Source organism: Salvelinus fontinalis, chromosome 20, assembly GCF_029448725.1.
Source record: "Salvelinus fontinalis isolate EN_2023a chromosome 20, ASM2944872v1, whole genome shotgun sequence".
In the NCBI taxonomy this organism is placed as follows: Eukaryota; Metazoa; Chordata; class Actinopteri; order Salmoniformes; family Salmonidae; genus Salvelinus; species Salvelinus fontinalis.
In genome coordinates this window covers 11,534,716-11,554,845 of record NC_074684.1, presented here as the reverse complement: position 1 = coordinate 11,554,845, position 20,130 = coordinate 11,534,716, and the positions used below count along the sequence as shown (strand labels likewise).

Genomic DNA, 20,130 nt, shown 5'->3' with positions numbered 1-20,130 from the left:
GGCAAAGTTGGACATTAGCAACACACACAAACAAGGAGTGTTTTACACCAATATGCAAGTAAGTTTAATTCAATACTTACTGAACAAGTAAAGGGTAACATTGTAAAATAGCTATTACAGCTCTATTACTAACAGTTTTTGAAGAGTCTAGATGAATTTGTTGTAGAGGGCAATGCTGATGGACTACTGAGTTAATGACCGCTGTCTTAAAAATCAGAACAATTCTACCTACACAATAGTGAAGTGAATGATGCTGGCGTGGCAGACATTTATTTTGAAACTCTTCAGAATTGCTGCAGAGGTTCTGCAGTGTGAATAAGCCCTCTCTTAAACAGCAGCTCAGCCAAGGACACCTGGAAGAGCAGGGAATTACATCTTTAAGAAAACTGCAGTGCAGAGACCAACACTGTATATCATCAAGGCTTGACCATGCACTACAGAGATGCATATGTGGTTAGACTTTATACAGAAGAAAGCATACATGGTTTAGCAATGTTGCATAACATGTTGAGAAACACACCTTGTCCTCAGCCAACTTGCATGGCAAGCTGCCCACTGTCACAAACTTTGGATATGCATGGATCAGAAACTCCATGGCATCTGTGTGCTGAAAGAGTTACATCATAAAGGCTATCACTGCAGTGCAGCATATCAGACAGGCACACATCACTGCTATATTAGCAAGGCAATTACAGAGACCCAAACATTCATACCTCTGCTTTTATTTCAACGCTCTTGGGCTCCTCCTTGTGGTAGACTCTGGAGTTGTCGGCAGTGTAGTAAAGCCAAACTGCTTCTCCATCACTGCATAACCTGCAGGGGCACAAAGGAAAGTCATGGTCTTTTCTGGAAAGGTCAACCCTCTATAGCCATGCTTTTGTGTTTAATGCTGAGAGCTACCTGGCGACTCCAGAACGGACGAGTCTGACTCTGGTCTGGCCTCTGATGGCCACACCCATGTCCACAGCCTCTCCATTCTCCCACCTGGAAGGAGCTCCCTGGACACTGCTGGCCCTTTCCTCTGTGGATAATCATCAATCATTTACAATGGCGGAGTCACATTAGTCACTTTAAATGTGACATTTTAGAGTAAATATTTACATTGAGTCAAATTCCCAATCTGGCCCTCAAACCATCATGGTCACCTAATATTTCCCAGTTTACAATTGGCTCATTCATCCCCCTCCTCTCCCCTGTAACTATTCCCCAGGTCGTTGCTGCAAATGAGAACGTGTTCTCAGTCAACTTACCTGGTAAAATAACGGTTAAATAAATAAATAAAATTTAGCAACTATTATACAGAGTGACTTTCAATAAGTGGTTTCAACTGAAGTAGGTAAAAACAACCACCTATCACAATTTCAAGTAAAACCTTATGTGGTACCTGCGGTCAGCATCGGGGGGAGACAGTCATGGAGATAGTCCCTAGCTTTCTGATCCACAGCAGCATCCACAGGGGCAAAGGTTGATAGCTTCTTCATCAGACCCTCTATTCTGGATAGGAACTGGGCCCTGCGTGGATCCTCCTATACGTGCACAGGTAGATTGAGGGCCGTTACGAGGGTGCAACGTTACAGTATGTTCCGGTAGAAATAGATTATGCAGAACAGATGTTCTTTGCAATGGGGCATAGGCGTCAGCTCTGTAGCATTTCTATCTTCAAACGTGTCACCCTTCTGAACACACCCCTGCTGAGGGTGGGTGCTTCGAGGTTGATTGTACATTGGAAACCAGGCACAGGTAAATGGTGGCATCTGAAGTACCTTGTCTGAGTTCTGCACCCCCATGTACGTCAGGTAATCCACAGGCAGGCCTCGTCTGAAGTCCACATCCTCCTCCATGGCCATCTCTAGGGCTGCTGGGACCACCTGTCAATGAGATAATTTTCTGCATAATACACAATACAAGCCTATACTTACAAGTAAATGCATTTTTTTGTATAGACATGCCATATTGTATATCCTTCAATATTTTCAGTTTTTTTCTTACTCAAAGTGTAAATGTATTTAATGATTCAAAATTAGACAAAGAACTGGACAATGTCCCATACAAGGAATGCATATGATTAAGCAGGTTAATAACAAACCTTTGCCAGTAGGTTTCCCCAACTGTTCCTCTGGTAAGATGAAACAGTGATGTGGAGGGAGTGAACATCCGACAGGCAGTCCCCCTGGTGGATGAACCCTCGGGGGAAGTAGAGGAGGTCCCCAGCCTCCAGGACTACCTCCAAGATGGGCTTCCCGATCTCTAAGTGGCTGAAGTTAGCTGGAGGAGGAATACCAAGCCATCTGTAAGGAATGAGGCTGAGGTACAGGGGAGTGATATGTCATGCTTATTGTCTATTCATAGGCACAACAGTGGACAAAAGACTACTTACGACTGGAAACGACAGGCAAGACCTCATTTTCTGACCTGAAAAGTGACAGGAAACAAACATCCCACAAAATATATTTGTTTCTCAGCAGAGTTTAGTGACATGAATCAAGTTCAAAATGGGTTGATGGTGCTGATCACCTTTTTGGGAATTTTACTGAGAGAACTAGTCACCTGGGGTTGTAAACTCTCCAGTGCTTCTTCCCTTCCAGCTGAACCACAAAGGCCTCAATATCATCATAATGTGGAGCAAAGCCCTGTGTTCCTGGAGGTGTCAAATACCTGGGGACACAAAATACATTTTTACTGAAATGTCATGAGGAAGTGCATCAGCATGCGGTAAAAATTCAACAGAATAGTTTGTCCTCCCAGGAGGAAATGATGTTCACTGTCCCATACATGTTCAATAACTTTCAATGTTGTGAGAGCATCTCACTGGTCAGATAGATTGTCAGAGAGGGTCACTCACATGTTGGCTCCTGCCATGCTGCCAAAGTGCTCTTGGAGGATGGACAGCACATTCCACACAGTGGAGGAGAAGGCCTGGGGGTTAAGCATACGCAGCGAGCAACCACTCTGGACGACATGGAAGACAACAGGTTGGGTTTCAATATTATGTTGAGGTACTGAGGACTTCTAACTAGAACATGTTACACAGCCATTGGTATGATCTAACCAACACTTGCTCACACTATGTAAATGAAACTTGACAATCAGTAGACTTTCACTTGGCTTTTTACCTCATAGAAGTCCCATACAGTGAATGGGAGAGCCCTTCCTGGAGGATTGTGTGTCTCTCTTTTGCCGTTTCTGTAGCTGGTGACATCCAGGTTCACCCCATACTGAACGTCATCCTGAAAATATCAATAGGAAAAACCTTATTTGAGCAACAAAAATGACACTAAAAACAGAAGATGTGTAGCTAGTCATGACACCTTACCCGTCTTAAAATGCGATCAAACTCTGCTGTGGAGAACAGTCCCGTATAATAGTCTGGATTCTGGCGTTTGATCAAAACTGGCTTCTTTTCCCATGCATCTCTATAAGATCAAGGAAGTCAATAGTTAACAAAGGATATCTTCCTGTGCAATCGACTACAATACTGTACTGTGAAAAGCTACACTGACATCATTACCTGAAGAAACTCTTGGAGGGAATTGGGTGGATGAGCCACTGGAAAAGTTTGCTGGCTCTCACCCTGCTGTTGCTGACTTTAGCCAGGTCACTCAGCAGAGCATCTAGTACCACTCCGCTTCTCTCTTCACACTGTACCTCCTGCATGCAACCAGACAATCAGCATGTATAAGGGGTTCAGTTTGACCAGCGAGGCACATAATAGCTTATATTGATCACAATCAGTTGAGCTATTTGGGATGCAAAGTGATTGTAGAGCAGCGATTCTGCTCTGTCTGAATACAATGTAGTTTATCTTAAACACGTACAATGACTGAAAAACCTAAGGAACCACAGTCAAAAAATTACATAGGCTATATGCTGATGCCACAAACTAACCTCTGCCAGTCTCTCCACCCTCTCCTCTCTCTGTGCGGCTTTTATGACCTGCTTGCCCATCTGTTTCCTTTTGGTCTTTTTGATGGATTTGGGGGGCTGGATACCATTTTCCTTCCGCTTCTTTGCTGTAATCTACAAAAGCATCCAGTATGCAGAGGCAGTCAGCCATGAAATGGTATTAGGCCATCAACAGTCAATTGCTCTGATGCATATTGCAATAGTATATTAAACACATGTTACTTACTTATATACACATTATGGATGAAGACAACTTCAAATTACATTCTTTTGCTAGCTACTTCAGTTGATTTGTCAACACAGTTGACGTTTGCCGACAAAATAGGACACTGTAAAAAAACATAGCCTATCTGAAATTGCAAGCGAGCAAACACCAGTAGTAATAACTTAACCCAAAGTACCTTCACAGATGATGTTTTAACTTCAGGAGACGATGCTAATAGCGCATTTTGGTACAATGCAAAAGCTGACAGATGTTTCCTCTCCATGTTGTCGAATATTTTCTCATTCCTGACGTCATCAATAGTGCGACAACAGGGATATTCTGAAAATATCCCTGTAAAGGACTGTGTTAAATATTTAGAAATACATCTGTCAAAAAAACACTTAGACAACATATGAATGCCACTCCTAAAATTAATAAAACCAATGTTATTTTTTATAATTACAAAGGTATCTGTCTATACTTGGGAGAGTGCTTCTGTCCAAGGCAGAGGGACTGTCTCGCTTTGTGTACCGCTCATTATCTTTATTAGTAAATCACTCTACCTCTGAAGAGATCAACAAGACCTTTCTTTACTTCAATTAGAAAAATAAATCTCACATACTAAAAAAGTCAGTCCTCTCAAGCTGAAGGAGGTCTGGAAGTATTGCATTTAGTTGACATAAATAACACTTTCAAGATCAATTGATTGAAAAGATGTTTGGTCAATACAAAATCTATTTGGTATTTCATTCCAAACAATGTTTAATAAGTTTGGAGGTTTTCATTTTTTACTCAAATGTAATTATATTCCTGAAACATTACCCGCTAAATTGGCTAAGTTTCACCAACAAGCTTTAATGTCCTGGAAAATACACTGCTCAAAAAAATAAAGGGAACACTTAAACAACACAATGTAACTCCAAGTCAATCACACTTCTGTGAAATCAAACTGTCCACTTAGGAAGCAACACAGATTGACAATAAATTTCACATGCTGTTGTGCAAATGGAATAGACAAAAGGTGGAAATTATAGGCAATTAACAAGACACCCCCCAAAACAGGAGTGATTCTGCAGGTGGTGACCACAGACCACTTCTCAGTTCCTATGCTTCCTGGCTGATGTTTTGGTCACTTTTGAATGCTGGCGGTGCTCTCACTCTAGTGGTAGCATGAGACGGAGTCTACAACCCACACAAGTGGCTCAGGTAGTGCAGTTCATCCAGGATGGCACATCAATGCGAGCTGTGGCAAAAAGGTTTGCTGTGTCTGTCAGCGTAGTGTCCAGAGCATGCAGGCGCTACCAGGAGACAGGCCAGTACATCAGGAGACGTGGAGGAGGCCGTAGGAGGGCAACAACCCAGCAGCAGGACCGCTAACTCCGCCTTTGTGCAAGGAGGTGCACTGCCAGAGCCCTGCAAAATGACCTCCAGCAGGCCACAAATGTGCATGTGTCAGCATATGGTCTCACAAGGGGTCTGAGGATCTCATCTCGGTACCTAATGGCAGTCAGGCTACCTCTGGCGAGCACATGGAGGGCTGTGCGGCCCCACAAAGAAATGCCACCCCACACCATGACTGACCCATCGCCAAACCGGTCATGCTGGAGGATGTTGCAGGCAGCAGAACGTTCTCCACGGCGTCTCCAGACTCTGTCACGTCTGTCACATGTGCTCATGTGCTCAGTGTGAACCTGCTTTCATCTGTGAAGAGCACAGGGCGCCAGTGGCGAATTTGCCAATCTTGGTGTTCTCTGGCAAATGCCAAACGTCCTGCACGGTGTTGGGCTGTAAGCACAACCCCCACCTGTGGACGTCGGACCCTCATAACTCCCTCATGGAGTCTGTTTCTGACCGTTTGAGCAGACACATGCACATTTGTGGCCTGCTGGAGGTCATTTTGCAGGTCGCTGGCAGTGCACCTCCTTGCACAAAGGCGAAGGTAGCGGTCCTGCTGCTGGGTTGTTGCCCTCCTATGGCCCCCTCCACGTCTCCTGATGTACTGGCCTGTCTCCTGGTAGCGCCTGCATGCTCTGGACACTACGCTGACAGACACAGCAAACAATTTTGCCACAGTTTGCATTGATGTGCCATCCTGGATGAACTGCACTACCTGAGCCACTTGTGTGGGTTGTAGAGTCCGTCTCATGCTACCACTAGAGTGAGAGCACCGCCAGCATTCAAAAGTGACCAAAACATCAGCCAGGAAGCATAGGAACTGAGAAGTGGTCTGTGGTCACCACCTGCAGAATCACTCCTGTTTTGGGGGGTGTCTTGCTAATTGTCTATAATTTCCACCTTTTGTCTATTCCATTTGCACAACAGCATGTGAAATGTATTGTCAATCAGTGTTGCTTCCTAAGTGGACAGTTTGATTTCCCAGAAGTGTGATTGACTTGGAGTTACATTGTGTTGTTTAAGTGTTCCCTTTATTTTTTTGAGCAGTGTATGTTTTCTGCATCATTTTCCCCTCATAAAGCTATTTGTGGAATAATTCAAACATATCTATAAGGAATAAGTCATTGTTTTACCCAAGCTGGCACAAGAGGAATATTTACTTGGTTTTTGATGTTTTCGACAACAGGGGTAATATTCTTGCATATGAACAATTTATAACATTGAATGAGTTTCCAATACCGTTCAGAGAGTTTATGTTTGTGATCAAAGCCGTTCCCAGTGGTCTAACTACACTAATGAAAACTTATTTTAGCTTTGGTGATGATGACAGAGCTTATCCAGATCTCAGTTTGGAAGGCGTTAGCTTACTTGAGAAATCTTGTTGTAATAAATAAATAAGACAAATTTCCCATTTACGGAACCAACTTACGCCTAGAGGAAACATTTTCTGGAACCTGCTTATTCCTGACATTGTCTTGGTTGATGCCTTACAAATATTGTACACCAAACAAATTTAAGGAAGTGCACGTTAAGATTTTACACAAGATTCTATGTCGTCCAAATTTGTGGCTATTGAGGATGTCTGCATTTTCTGCTAAAAAGAAGGTGAAAATCTGACTCACTTGTTCTATGAATGTAAATCTGTGACAATCAATCAAATGTATTTATAAAGCCCTTCTTACATCAGCTGATGTCACAAAATGCTGTACAGAAACCCAGCCTAAAATCCCAAACAGCAAGCAATGCTGGTGTAGAAGCACAGTGGCTAGGAAAAACTCCCTAGAAAGGCCAGAACCTAGGAAGAAACTTAGAGAGGAACCAGGCTATGAGGGGTGGCCAGTCCTCTTCTGGCTGTGCCGGGTGGAGATTATAACAGAACATGGCCAAGATGTTCAAATGTTCATAGATGACAAGCAGGGTAAAATAATAATAATGACAGTGGTTGTAGAGCGTGCAACCGGTTAGCACCTCAGGAGTAAATGTCAGTTGGATTTTCATAGTCGATCATTCAGAGTATCTCTACCGCTCCTGCTGTCTCTAGAGAGTTGAAAACAGCAGGTCTGGGACAGGTAGCACATCTGGTGAACAGGTCAGGGTTCCATAGCCGCAGGCAGAACAGTTGAAACTGGAGGAGCAGCACGACCAGATGGACTGGGGACAGCAAGGAGTCATCAGGCCAGGTAGTCCTGAGGCATGGTCCTAGGGCTCAGGTCCTCCGAGAGAGAGAAATAAAGAAAGAAGAGAAAGAAAAAAAGAGAGAAAACGAGAGAAAAAGAGAGAGAATTAGAGAGAGCATACTTAAATTCACACAGGACACCGGATAAGACAGGATAAATACTCCAGATATAACAGACTGACCCTAGCCCACCGACACAAACTATTGCTACATAAATACCATTTTGGGAAAACCTAACAGAATACTTATTTACTTTTTTGAACACTACCCAAGTTTTTGACATGAAGGATATAATATGTTACTTTTGCAATGATAACAAGACAATTGAAATTATTGTGAATTATAAAAATAAAAAAAGCCAAATACTTTAGACACAAACAAAAATTCCAGAATTTTATACCAAAGTTACAAATATTTTTGATTGAATTTAATTATCTTGTTGAGACATTATACCTAGTGAATAACAAAAATAATAACATCTTCCTGAATCATTATAATGAGATTTTTTCTCAGTGAATGCAACTGCACTAGAATTGCTGTTCTTTTTAAAATAATTTTTATATATTAAATGTTTTGTATGTATTTAGTATTTTCTTGTTTCTACCTGTGTTTTGTTTTGTTAGACATGTTTGGTGTAGCGATGTAAGAATTATTAGGGTATTTTATTTGTAAATCAGCTAACTACAGCTAGATAAAGAACTTTATCGCCCTCTACTGTGCAGGCTGTCAGATGCAGCAATCTCTTTGGTCATACTCATACATCTTTGGTCATACATACGAGTGCTTTCACCAACGATGTATGTAAACCCTTGAATGTTAGGCTATGTATTGGCCATATTGCCCCTCCCTGGAAGGAGCAGTCCATAGAAATGAATGTAATTAGACAGTATTTCAATTGAATGTTTTAAGGACAAAATTACATGTATTTCAGTTGTGAGGACAGCAATATTAGCGCTCTAAAAAAAAGTTTTTTAAAAATGTTTTAATTTGTAATCGTTTCTGTCTAGCTTACACGCCATCATTTGAAAGTATGCATTAAGGTGTCTGTAATAGAATAAACGTGTCAAATTAGAAATTAATAAATGCATTTGTATAGCTTCCGAAATATGTTTTTACACTCGAGGAGGAATACCAAGATGGCTGCGCGGTGGCTTCAATAACAGAATAAACGTGTCAAATTATAAAATTGTCATCCAGAGTTTGTACACATCGTTAGTTTGTACCAAAGGTTATGACAACTAACACCCTTTAATCTATGTTTGTACGGTGTAGGTTACTTTTAACGCCTTTACATAGTGCTTACTTTATTAATGCTGCTCTAGATTTAATTACAGATGAAGAAGCATAGAAAATAAGTACATCAAATTTATGTATGATTTTCCTTTGCTCAAAAGAGGTCTGCATGGTCTACAAGCAGGGCAGTTTTAATACCTCTCACTTTGTAACATGATAGACGTGCTTTTATGGGCAGCTGGCTGCCTCCCTCAATATTTGCTAAGCCTAATGCCATAATAGTTTAGGGTTTGGAGAGGGTTTTTAACAGTACCTCCTGCCCTGTGCCATCGGTAAAGACTAGTCAAGACCGTTTGTCAGAGGCTGTCGTGCTTAATTTGCCCCTGCTACATACACCTTAGTTTACATAATGTAACTGTTTAAATTATGAAATTAACTGTTTATGGATGTATTGTTTTATTAGGCTGTACAGTACATCTTGTGGGCAGGCATACTCCGTATAAGTACAACCACAACTGCTCAGTACACTTTTTATGGCCACAAGGTGTAGCACTTCACCGCTACAGTTTGTCCAAGGTTCAGCAACTCCCATTCCCAGAATGCTTCAGTATGCTTGCCTAGCCTTCTCCAACAATGCAGCTTAATGTAAAATTGATCGTGCACACAGGGGGATCTAGATCTAGCTACCTACGCGTACATTAAACACCATTTTGTTATCAACTTGCATAACGTGACATATCTTTTGAAGCCTTTTGAAGGTTTTATTTGGAGACATTTTGGAGCTTCATACCGGGTGAGTAGCAAGCTAACTAGCTAGCTAAACTAACATTCGTCTGCTAGCAAGTAAATGACTGTTATGGCTAGCTGGTTTATTGGTCAGATGAGACATGGACCCCCTTTGCCTTTTCTCCAATCCCCTTATCTTGTTGTGCGGAGACGTCTATTACTCTTAAGTAATGAACTTAGCCATTTAGCCTCGAGTATTACGCTATTAAAAGCCAGCGTTGTGTTTGGGTCGTTCTTAGTACCCTCGCGAGCGTGTTTGTTTTGATCTCCCCCCTCTGACCGACACGACACACACATCAACCCAGCAGTAAGTCATTGGCTAGCTAGCGCCACTTTTTTTATTTCGTTTTATTTGACAAGTCAGTTAAATGAAGAACAAATTCTTATTTACAATGACGGCCTACACCGGCCAAACCCGGATGACGCTGGGCCAATTGTGCGCTGTCCTATGGGACTCCCAATCACGGCCGGTTGTGATACAGCCTGGATTCGAACCAGGGTGTCTAGTGACGCTTCAAGCACTGAGATGCAGTGCCCTAGACCGCTGCGCCACTCGGGATCCCATGTAGTGTATAAGTAAGCTAGCTGGTTACCTAGTCAATGCAACTAGCTAGACTTTTTCCCATTGGATTTGCGTGCTGCAATGAAGTTGGCTTGCCACAATACTTAGCCAATTCAGTGCCATTGGCATGGAGTGAATCATGGTACAAAGAAGGGTGACACCACACCAACAACAAGGACTTGGGACAAGGATGTTATGTTGTTCTGTTACTGTAAGCCTCAGTGGAGGTCCCCAGAAAAGCTACTACTTAGTAATAGTGGTACTAAATAGAGGTAATTGCAAACCTCAGGTTTCCTTAACACTATAGTTTTTTGTATTTCAAATGTTAGCTATATTGATATTTTACATGCATGGGTTACCAACTAGGGTCATTTTGACCCCAATAAGAAACTATTGAAAAAAGAAACAATCATAGCAAAACATCATTAGACATGTAAATAATGTCCTCTGCAATAAAATAACCAAAACAGACTGTTATTTGAGTAAAATGACACTTAATTTGTATATTCTGTAAAAGGGGTTGTACATCAAATGTATATATACTTAATTTTATTGACAGTGTTTCATCCATTGATCCTAAGAGAAAATGATAGAGAATATGGCTTAGTTGTCTTTATTGACTTACCCCACAGCTAGCATTAGCATCACAGCTATTGAAACAATGGGAGTGGTAGGGCCTATGGCAGGATGCTTCAAAATGCATGCCCAAATCCTGTCACTAAAATCCAAATGTTATGTGGTCCTCTGTTGCTCAGTTTTTAGAGCATCGCGCTAAAAGGATAGTGGGTCTCTTTTGGATAAAAGTGTCTGCTAAATGGTGTGTGTGTGTGTGGTATGTGTGTACACAAGAGTGTGCAAAGCTGACATCAAGGCAAAGGGTGGATATTTGCAGAATCTGAAATATACAACATTTTGATTTGTTAAAACACTTTTTTTGGTTACTACATGATTCCATATGTGTTATTTCATGGTTTTGATTACATTTTACATTTACACATTTTAGTCATTTAGCAGACGCTCTTATCCAGAGCGACTTACAGTAGAGTGCATACATTTTATTACATTTTTACATTACATTACACATACTGAGACAAGGATATCCCTACCGGCCAAACCCTCCCTAACCCGGACGACGCTATGCCAATTGTGCGTCGCCCCACGGACCTCCCGGTTGCGGCCACCTGCGACAGAGCCTGGGCGCGAACCCAGAGACTCTGGTGGCGCAGCTTGCACTGCGATGCTGTGCCCTAGACCACTGCGCCACCCGGGAGGACATATTGATGTCTTCACTATTATTCTGTAATGTAGAAAATAGAGAAAAACCCTTGAATGAGTAGGTGTTCTAAAACTTATGACCGGTAGAGTATGTATGTATGTGTGTAATATATATGTATGTATGTGTGTGTGTGTATATATAGATATATACATACATGCATACATACACACTACCGTTCAAAAGTTTAGGGTCACTTGGAAATGTCCTTGTTTTTGTAAGAAAAGCACATTTATTGTCCATTAAAATAACATAAAATTTATCAGAAATACAGTGTAGATATTGTTAATGTTGTAAATGACTATTGCAGCTAGAAACAGATTTTTTTTTTAATGGAATATCTACATAGGCATATAGACTCCCATTATCAGCAACCATCACTCCTGTGTTCCAATGGCACGTTGTGTTAGCTAATCCAAGTTTATCATTTTAGAAGGCTAATTGATCATTAGAAAATCTTTTTGCAATTATGTTAGCACAGCTGAAAACTGTTGTTCTGATAAAGAAGCGAATAAACTAAGCCTTGAGTATCTGGAGCATCCGCATTTGTGGGTTTGATTACAGGTTTAAAATGGCCATAAATAAATAATTTTCTTCAGAAACTCGTCAATCTATTCTTGTTCTGAGAAATTAAGGCTATTCCATGTGAGAAATTGCCAAGAAACTGAAGATCTCGTACAACGCTGTGTACTCCTCCCTTCACAGAACAGTGCAACCTGGCTCTAACCAGAATCGAAAGAGGAGTGGGAGGCCCCAGTGCACAACTGAGCAAGAGGACAAGTACAGTGTCTAGTTTGAGAAACAGACGCCTCACAATTCCTCAACTGTCAGCTTAATAAAATAGTACCTGCATAACACCAGTCTCAATGTCAACAGTGAAGAGACGACTCAGGGATGCTGGCATCTAGGCAGAGTTCCTCTGCCCATCTTAATCTTTTATTTTTATTGGTCAGTCTGCAATATGGCTTTTTCTTTGCAACTCTGCCTAGAAGGCCAGCATCACGGAGTCGCCTCTCCACTGTTGACGTTGAGACTGATGTTTTGCGGGTACTATTTAATGAAGCTATTTAATAACCCCAAGAAGTTCTGGAAAACTGTTAAAGACCTGGAGAATAAACCCTCCTCACAGTTACCCATGTCCCTTAATGTTGATGTGGTTGTTACTGACGAGCACATGGCTGAGCTCGTTAATCACCACTTCATTAAGTCAGGATTCCTATTTGACTCTGCCATGGCTCCTTGCCCGTCCAACATTTCCTCATCTCCCAGTCCTTCTAATGCGTCTATACCCAATGCTCTTCCGTCTTTCTCCCTGCAGGCGGTCACTGAGTCTGAGGTGCCAAAGGAGCTCCTTACACTTGACCACAAAAAAGCATCTGGGTCAGATGGTTTAGACCCTTTCTTCTTTAAGGTTGCTGCCCCGATCATCGCCAACCCTATCTCTGACTTTTTTAACCTGTCTCTCCTCTCTGGGGAGGTTCCCATTGTTTGGAAGGCAGCTGCAGAGCATCCTTTATTTAAAGGGGGAGATCAAGCTGATCCTAACTGTTATAGGCCAAATTCTATTTTGCCCTGTTGATCAAAAGTGTTGAAAAATTTGTCAATAATCAACTGACTGGCTTTCTTGATGTCTATAGTATTCTCTCGGGTACGCAATCTGGTTTCCGCTCAGGTTATGGATGTGTCACTGCAGCCTTAAAGGTCATAAATTATGTCACCATTGCCCTTGATTCTAAGCAATGTTGTGCTGCTATTTTTATTGACTTGGCCAAAGCTATTGATACGGTAGACTACTCCATTCTTGTGGGCTGGCGAAGCAGTATTGGTGTCTCTGAGGGGGCTTTGACCTGGTTTGCTGACTACCTCAAAGAGTGCAGTGTATAAAATCAGAACATCTGCTGTCTCAGCCAATACCTGTCACCAAGTGAGTACCCCAAGGCTCGATCCTAGGTCCCACACTCTTCTCAATTTACATCAACAACATAGGTCAGGCAGTAGGAAGCTCTCTCATCCATTTATATGCAGATGATAGTCTTATACTCAGCTGGCCCCTCCCTGGATTTTATGTTAAACGCTCTACAAAAAAGCTTTCTTAGAGTCCAACAATCTTTCTAAGCCCTTAACTTCTTGGGGCTGCAATCCCGTTAACGGGATGATATGACAACAGCCAGTGCAAGTGCAGGGTGCCAAATTCAAAAAACAGAAATCTCATAATTAAAATTCCTCAGACATACATGTGTTTTATAACATTTTAAAGGTAATCTTGTTAATCCCACCAAAGTGTCCGATTTCAAATATGCTTTTCAGCGAAAGCACCACAAATGATTGTTAGGTCACACCAAACCACAATAAGCACAGCCATTTTTCCAGCCAAAGATAGGAGTCACAAAAAGCACAAATAGAGATAAAATTAATCACTAACCTTTGATCTTCATCAGATGACACTCATAGGACTTCATGTTACACAATACATGTATATTTTGTTTGATAGAGTTAATATTTATATCAAAATCTGAGTTTACATTGGCGAGTTACATTCACTAGTTCCAAAAACATCCAGGGATTTTGCATAGCCACATCGATTCAACAGAAATACTCATCATAAATTTAGATGATAATACAAGTTATACACATGGAATTATAGATATACCTCTCCTTAATGCAACCGCTGTGTCAGATTTCAAAAAACTTTACTGAAAAAGCAAACCATGCAATAATCTGAGACGGAGCTCAGAACAAGAGTCAAATTAGCCGCCATGTTGGAGTCAACAGAAACCAGAAATTACATGATAAATGTTCCCTTACCTTTGATGATCTTCATCAGAATGCACTCCCAGGATTCCCAGGTCCACAATAAAGGTTTGTTTTGTTCGATAATGTCCGTTATTTATGTCCAAATACCTCCTTTTGTTAGGCGTTTGGTATACATATCCAAACGCTCGTTCTGGTTGAGCGTTACTTTGGACAAAAACTTCAAAAAGTGATATTACAGTTCGAAGAAACATTTCAAACTATGTACAGAATCAATCATTAGGATGTTTTTATCAAACATCTTCAATAAAGTTCCAACCGGAGAATTCCTTTGTGTCTTGAGGAGGAACGGAACGCAAGTGGATATCATGTGGAATGCGGGTGACCAGAAAATGGCTGACTGCCAGACACCTGTTCATTCTGTTCTTATTCAGTCCCACAACACAGTAGAAGCCTCATTCAAATTTCTATAGATGGTTGACATCTAGTGGAAGCCCTAGGAAGTGCAACTTCATTCATATCTCAAGGGGATTTCAATGGGAACTGTGTTGAAAACCTACCAACCTCAGATTTCTCACTTCCTGTTTGGATTTCTCCTCAGGTTTTTGCCTGCCATTTGAGTTCTGTTATACTCACAGACATCATTCAAACAGTTTTAGAAACTTCAGAGTGTTTTCTATCCAATACTAATAATAATATGCATATATTAGTAACTGGGAGTGAGGAGCAGGCCGCTTACTCTGGGCACCTTTCATCCAAGCTACTCAATACTGCCCCTGCAGCCATAAGAAGTTAACCTTGTTATGTACACCAAAACAAAGGTTGTGGATTTGTAAGAAGAATTCCCCTCACTGGTATGATTACTACCTATGAGATTTTAGAGCTTGATGTAGTCACCTCATACAAGTACTTGTGAGTATGGCTACACTGTCCTTCTCTCAGCACAGATCAAAGCTGCACTCTAGGGTTAAATCTAGACTTGGTTTCATCTATCGTAATCGCTCCTCTTTCACCCCAGCTGCCAAACTAACCCTGATTCAGCTGAACAACCTACCCATGCTAGACTACGGAGACTTAATTTCATAGATCGGCAGATAAGGGGGGTCTCGAGCGGCTAGATGTTCTTTACCATTCGGCCATCAGATTTGCCACCAGTGCTCTTTATAGGACTCATCACTGCACTCTATACTCCTCTGTAAACTGGTCATCCCTGTATACCCGTCGCAAGATTGATGCTTATTTATAAAACCCTTGTAGGCCTCGCTCCCCCCTATCTAAGATCTATCTATACTGCAGCCCTCATCCTCCACATACAACACCCGTTCTCCCAGTCACATTCTGTTTAAAGCTCCCCAAAGCACACACATTCCTGGGTCGCTCCTCTTTTCAGTTCGCTGCAGCTCGTTCAAACTGGACCGTTTTATCTCCATCTCTTCATTCAAAGACTCAATCATGGACACTCTTACTGACAGTTGTGGCTGCTTCGTGTGGTGTATTGTTGTCTCTACCTTCTTTCCCTTTGTGCTGTTGTCTGTGCCCAATAATGTCTGTACCATATTTTGTTCTGCTGCCATGTGGTGTTGCTGCCATGTGGTGTTGCTGCCATGTTGTGTTGCCGCCATGCTGTGTTTTCATGTGTTGCCGCCATGCTGTGTTTTCATGTGTTGCTGCCATGCTGTGTTGTCGTCTTAGGTCTCTTTTTATGTAGTGTTGTGATGTGTTTTGTCCTATATTTTTATTTTATCCCAGCCCCTGTCCCTGCAGGAGGCCTTTTGTATATAAGAATTTGTTCTTAACTGACTTGCCTAGTTAAATAAAGGTAAAATTAAAAAGAGAACATTCAATGTAGCCAAAGACTCTCGGGTCCCCTAGGAAACACTTATTAACACTTTAGTTCCTGTCACAATAACTCCTCCTGGCATTTTCATTTGTTGTCATGTCAAACAACACTTCAAAGGGCCCACTGATTCCAATAGTTCACCGACGTCTTTAGCTCTTAATCGTCAAATCGCAATTGCAACATTTGGTTAAAAATAAGGCCCATGTCGTGAAACCCTACGTGGCAGTGTGTAAATGACCACAAATGAGTGCAGGAAAATGCTGAAAATAATTTTATGTGGAAGTTTAATTGAACAGCATAAAACAATCAGAATGGAGAAAGACTTAATGAAATCACTTAGAATGTATCTGTTGCCACTCTAGGGTCATGCACTACTCATAAAGCAAATGTAGAATTGTTATTATTCAAAAAGATAAAATACAGTGAAATACCATGTGTTTTTTAATACTGTGATGTGATATTTTGGCCATATCACCCCGCCCTATGTGGCTGCACCTACTCTACTCAGGGCTTTTTGACCAAGACTGATCAGGAAGTGAATGAACAAACCGAGTTTGGGAAACCCTGAGTTGGTGAAGATCTATCATTCAGGCCATGTGTTTCATTCGTGATGAGAATATTGTTAGCTAGCTAAATTAGAGCGCGTGACTAAAACCATGAAAAACAGCCCCAGACCATTATTCCTCCTCCACCAAACTTTACAGTTGACACTATACATTGGGGGCAGGTAGTGTTCTCCTGGCATCTGCCAAACCCAGATTCGTCCGTCAGACAGCCAGATGGTGAAGCGTGATTCATCACTCCAGTGAACGCGTTTCCACTACTCCAGAGTCCCATGGTGGCGAGCTCTACGCCACTCCAGCCGACGCTTGGCATTGCACATGGTGATCTTAGGCTTGTGTACGACTACTTGGCAATGGAAACCTATTTCATGAAGCTCCTGTGGGAGAATGGATGCAGCTGCTCCGTTTGATCCATTGCTCAGGCGTCTATGTGCGTGGGTAATTACTTCATTTTTTTAATGTGCAAGCTATGTCTACTGGTGCCAGTTTAAGGACAATAAATGAGCAAATAAGCCAGAGGTGTTGCCTTTTGCAGTGTCTGCTCGACTTTCTCCCGACCGCGCTGAGAGAGTGCAGAAGTTTGGCCATGTTTGTCGATGAATGTTTGTGTTGCAGGGCGGGCTCTAAAGCCTGACTCATCAACATCTGTTTTATTTTCTCTCTCTCTCTCTGTCAGAGGGGGAAAGGTATTTATACGGGCCAAGCGCCACTTCTGAAGTTCAGTTCATTGCGTTTCAGAGAATATGCAGAGTAGTCCACTGTGTAGGTAGAGAACATGAAGGGATCAGAGGCAGATTAAATCAGCATGGAGAGTAAAGACATTGCACTGTGATATAATGTTGGTATGTGAGAGGGAGGGAGGTGGCAGAATTCATGTGCTCTTGGCAGAGACGGTGGATAGCAGAGGAACACGCATGTTAAATCCTGGCCCCGCTTCACTATCGGGATTACTTAGCTAATCCATCCCCTCCCAAGCTACATTTTTCCAGAGCCCCGTTTGCCGCCCCCCCCCCAGAGGATCCCGATGGCAATCCCACCCCCACACAATGTAAACATATGTGTAGTTAAGATGAAAGCGGTTAAAAATAAATATCTAGCCTAGCACGGGCCAAGGGTAGATATTTGAATGGAAGCCCAGTCAGTGTGTTGTGTTAGAGTGGTGGCAGAACATAAAGTCCTGTGAATAGGCTGTCAATGAACAGGACGTGGTCTACGTGGGTCCTTTTCAGACCAAATTGCTAGTGCCATGGCCCTCTGTTTTCTGGGCTCTTGAAAGCTTTTGGCTAGATGCTGTTGGAATGGTGCTTACTTGTTACTGGAATGGGTCAATGGCAGTCTCCAACGCCAGATATTCACTGTTGCTCTTTCATTGACGTACAAAATGCATACAAGTGAAATGTAGGTCTATGCCTTGTGAATGTTTCCGTTAACTGTTAAGATTTGAGTGCCGTTTCCATTGGGGCGGTATACCGAAGTAAATCCCCCATGGTAGGGGCTAATCACCCTGGCTCCTCTCCCACAATCCAAGAGAGTCTGGAGAATGGGGTGGGGGAGGAAGAGGGGGGGGGGGACTGGCAGCTGTTGGCAGGGCTTACCTCCATCTGTGATGGGCTAAGCTTTCTGCCTAGGCTGGGATAGAGCGAGAGAGAGGCTCTCAGGAGGCCCTGGAAACCAGGGCTGCCACCGCTGCTATGGCCAGATTACAAGAGGTAGGATTTATTTATTTAGAACTGGCTTGCTGTGTGCAAGTGTTAGGCTAATTCGGCAGATTTTTTACACCGCTGTTTCCATTGGGTTGCTTCTAACCTCTGTTAATCTTACTTAAAGGGATATTCAGGATTTTGACAGAGGGCCTTTATCTACTTCCACAGAGTCGGATGAACGCACGGATACCATTTTTGTCTCTGCGTGCAGTTTGAAGGAAGTTGCTAACTAGTGTAATTGCCAACTAGCGTTCCCCATAGACCTCCAGTCGGTGCGCTATCTGCTAGTAGATACCCATAGATTGCCAGTCGTGCTAACGCTAGTTAGCATTGGCTCACGAAACTACCTCCAACTTTCTTCATGCTGGACAAGGAAACATAAAAATGGTATCCACAAGTTCATCTGACTCTGGGGAAGTAGAAAAAGGGCATCATTGCCAAAATCTCGAAGTATCCCTTTAATTTGGTCAGCTGCGTGATCAACTTTCTGTGTTCATACTTGTTTGAAATGGAGTGTTCTGGCACAAACTCCGCCCTCCCAAAAGTTAACTATAGCACTGTACAGTTCTATTGACTAAGCTTGAGTCATTACACTGACAATGTTTGGCAGGTAGACTTAATATGCTGTGGCCTTAACATTCAGAGCACCTGTTTTCTTCTGTGTGGTTGCCTGTTGGTTATTGCGCTGCTTGACAGATCCTGTCTGTGGGTTAAACTGGTCTCCATTCTCTGCCTGGCACAAGGTCCTGCTGACTGACTGCAGTGCTGTCTGTCTGTGTGCCATGGATGGAGCTGATCTGGCCTGTGCTGCTTCCTCTGCTGCTCTCTACTTCGTTTCTCCATTAGCACAGACAGCCAGCGTCTCCTGTTGTGCCCTCTGCCCTCTGGGCACTTCACTGCAGCGCCTCGCCTCGGACGGCTGCAACTCGCACCGCTGCGGATGTCAGTCCTGACCAGAGAAAGGGAGAGGCGTGCGTGTCCGTGTGCGTGCGTCTGACACTCCAAGAGAGAGCGTCAGCCGCAGGGAATTTGAAATGGAATCAATCACCGAAGCCAGCCGCCTCCACTCTAGAATATAAAAAGGAACTTTTTTTCCCCCCCTCAAATTTTTCTCTCACTTCCCTTGAATGACCTGTTGTAATGCTGTGACGCTAAGCCGTCGAAGTGCTTGTGGGGTGTAATGTCTGGCTTCGCGTTGCTGGAGACGATGCTTGATTACAGCCCGGTTGACTAATTAAGGTTGCCCTGCCCTTCAAATACCAAAGCGAGCGCTGGTCCTCAGCTCATGATTAAATGGGCGCCAATCCATCCTCATCAAGAACTGCGTCAGAGTCCTACGGCCTGTTTGATCTGCAGCCTAAAGTCTAAATACATTTAAAAAAGAGTAGAAATTTACATTTTAGGGGGCATTCAATGACATAAGAAAATTAGCGTTGAGCTTTATAGCCAATACACTTATGCAAAAGACTCCCGGTCAGATAATAAGTAAGTGAGAGAAGGCTGTGATTGGAAAGACCTGGAAAGAGAAGTAATGCATTTCAATTGGAGCCCTTGGTCATTCTCAGGCCTTGAATCTCCTCCCGGTGGATTTACAGCCGTTATCAGGAGGGGCCCGCACTACCCCATCTGTATCAGATGTTTCCCATAATTCAAAATTATTTTAATGTAGCTACCTGCAAGTCTAACTGGGAATAAAGCAAGGTGCTTTAAAATGAAGTGTTTTTCAGTTTGTTCGTGTCA

General features: G+C 42.5%; 2 protein-coding genes across 2 annotated transcripts in view; one reads left to right on the top strand and one right to left on the bottom strand.

The window, feature by feature from the left end:
* Positions 1–38: 38 nt before the first annotated feature.
* Positions 39–4,433, bottom strand: LOC129817304 (ribosomal oxygenase 1-like). Its single transcript, XM_055872398.1, has 15 exons — positions 4,305–4,433; positions 3,886–4,017; positions 3,509–3,648; positions 3,314–3,413; positions 3,114–3,227; positions 2,843–2,949; positions 2,548–2,655; positions 2,378–2,412; positions 2,087–2,265; positions 1,764–1,868; positions 1,385–1,526; positions 901–1,021; positions 714–813; positions 521–607; positions 39–353 (listed from the first exon to the last, which is right to left on the bottom strand). Exons 1-15 carry the CDS (start codon positions 4,389–4,391, stop codon positions 285–287), a joined length of 1,626 nt encoding a protein of 541 aa, XP_055728373.1. The 5' UTR covers positions 4,392–4,433; the 3' UTR covers positions 39–284.
* A 5,063-nt stretch (positions 4,434–9,496) lies between these two features.
* The window catches only part of LOC129817300 (exostosin-like 3), a 45,620-nt gene continuing 34,986 nt past the window's right edge, over positions 9,497–20,130 (top strand). Inside the window, exon 1 of the mRNA XM_055872394.1 lies at positions 9,497–9,705. The gene's annotated coding sequence lies outside the window, so the exon portion shown is untranslated. The remainder of the gene's footprint in view (positions 9,706–20,130) is intronic.

Excerpts from the sequence above, each read along its gene's own strand:
- LOC129817304 (XM_055872398.1), bottom strand. The coding sequence starts at position 4,391 with ATGGAGAGGAAACATCTGTCAGCTTTTGCATTGTACCAAAATGCGCTA. Across the intron at positions 1,869-2,086 it reads GGGGAAACCTACTGGCAAAG|GTGGTCCCAGCAGCCCTAGA; the intron begins GTTTGTTATTAA and ends TCTCATTGACAG. Across the intron at positions 354-520 it reads GCAAGTTGGCTGAGGACAAG|GTGTCCTTGGCTGAGCTGCT; the intron begins GTGTGTTTCTCA and ends CTGCTCTTCCAG.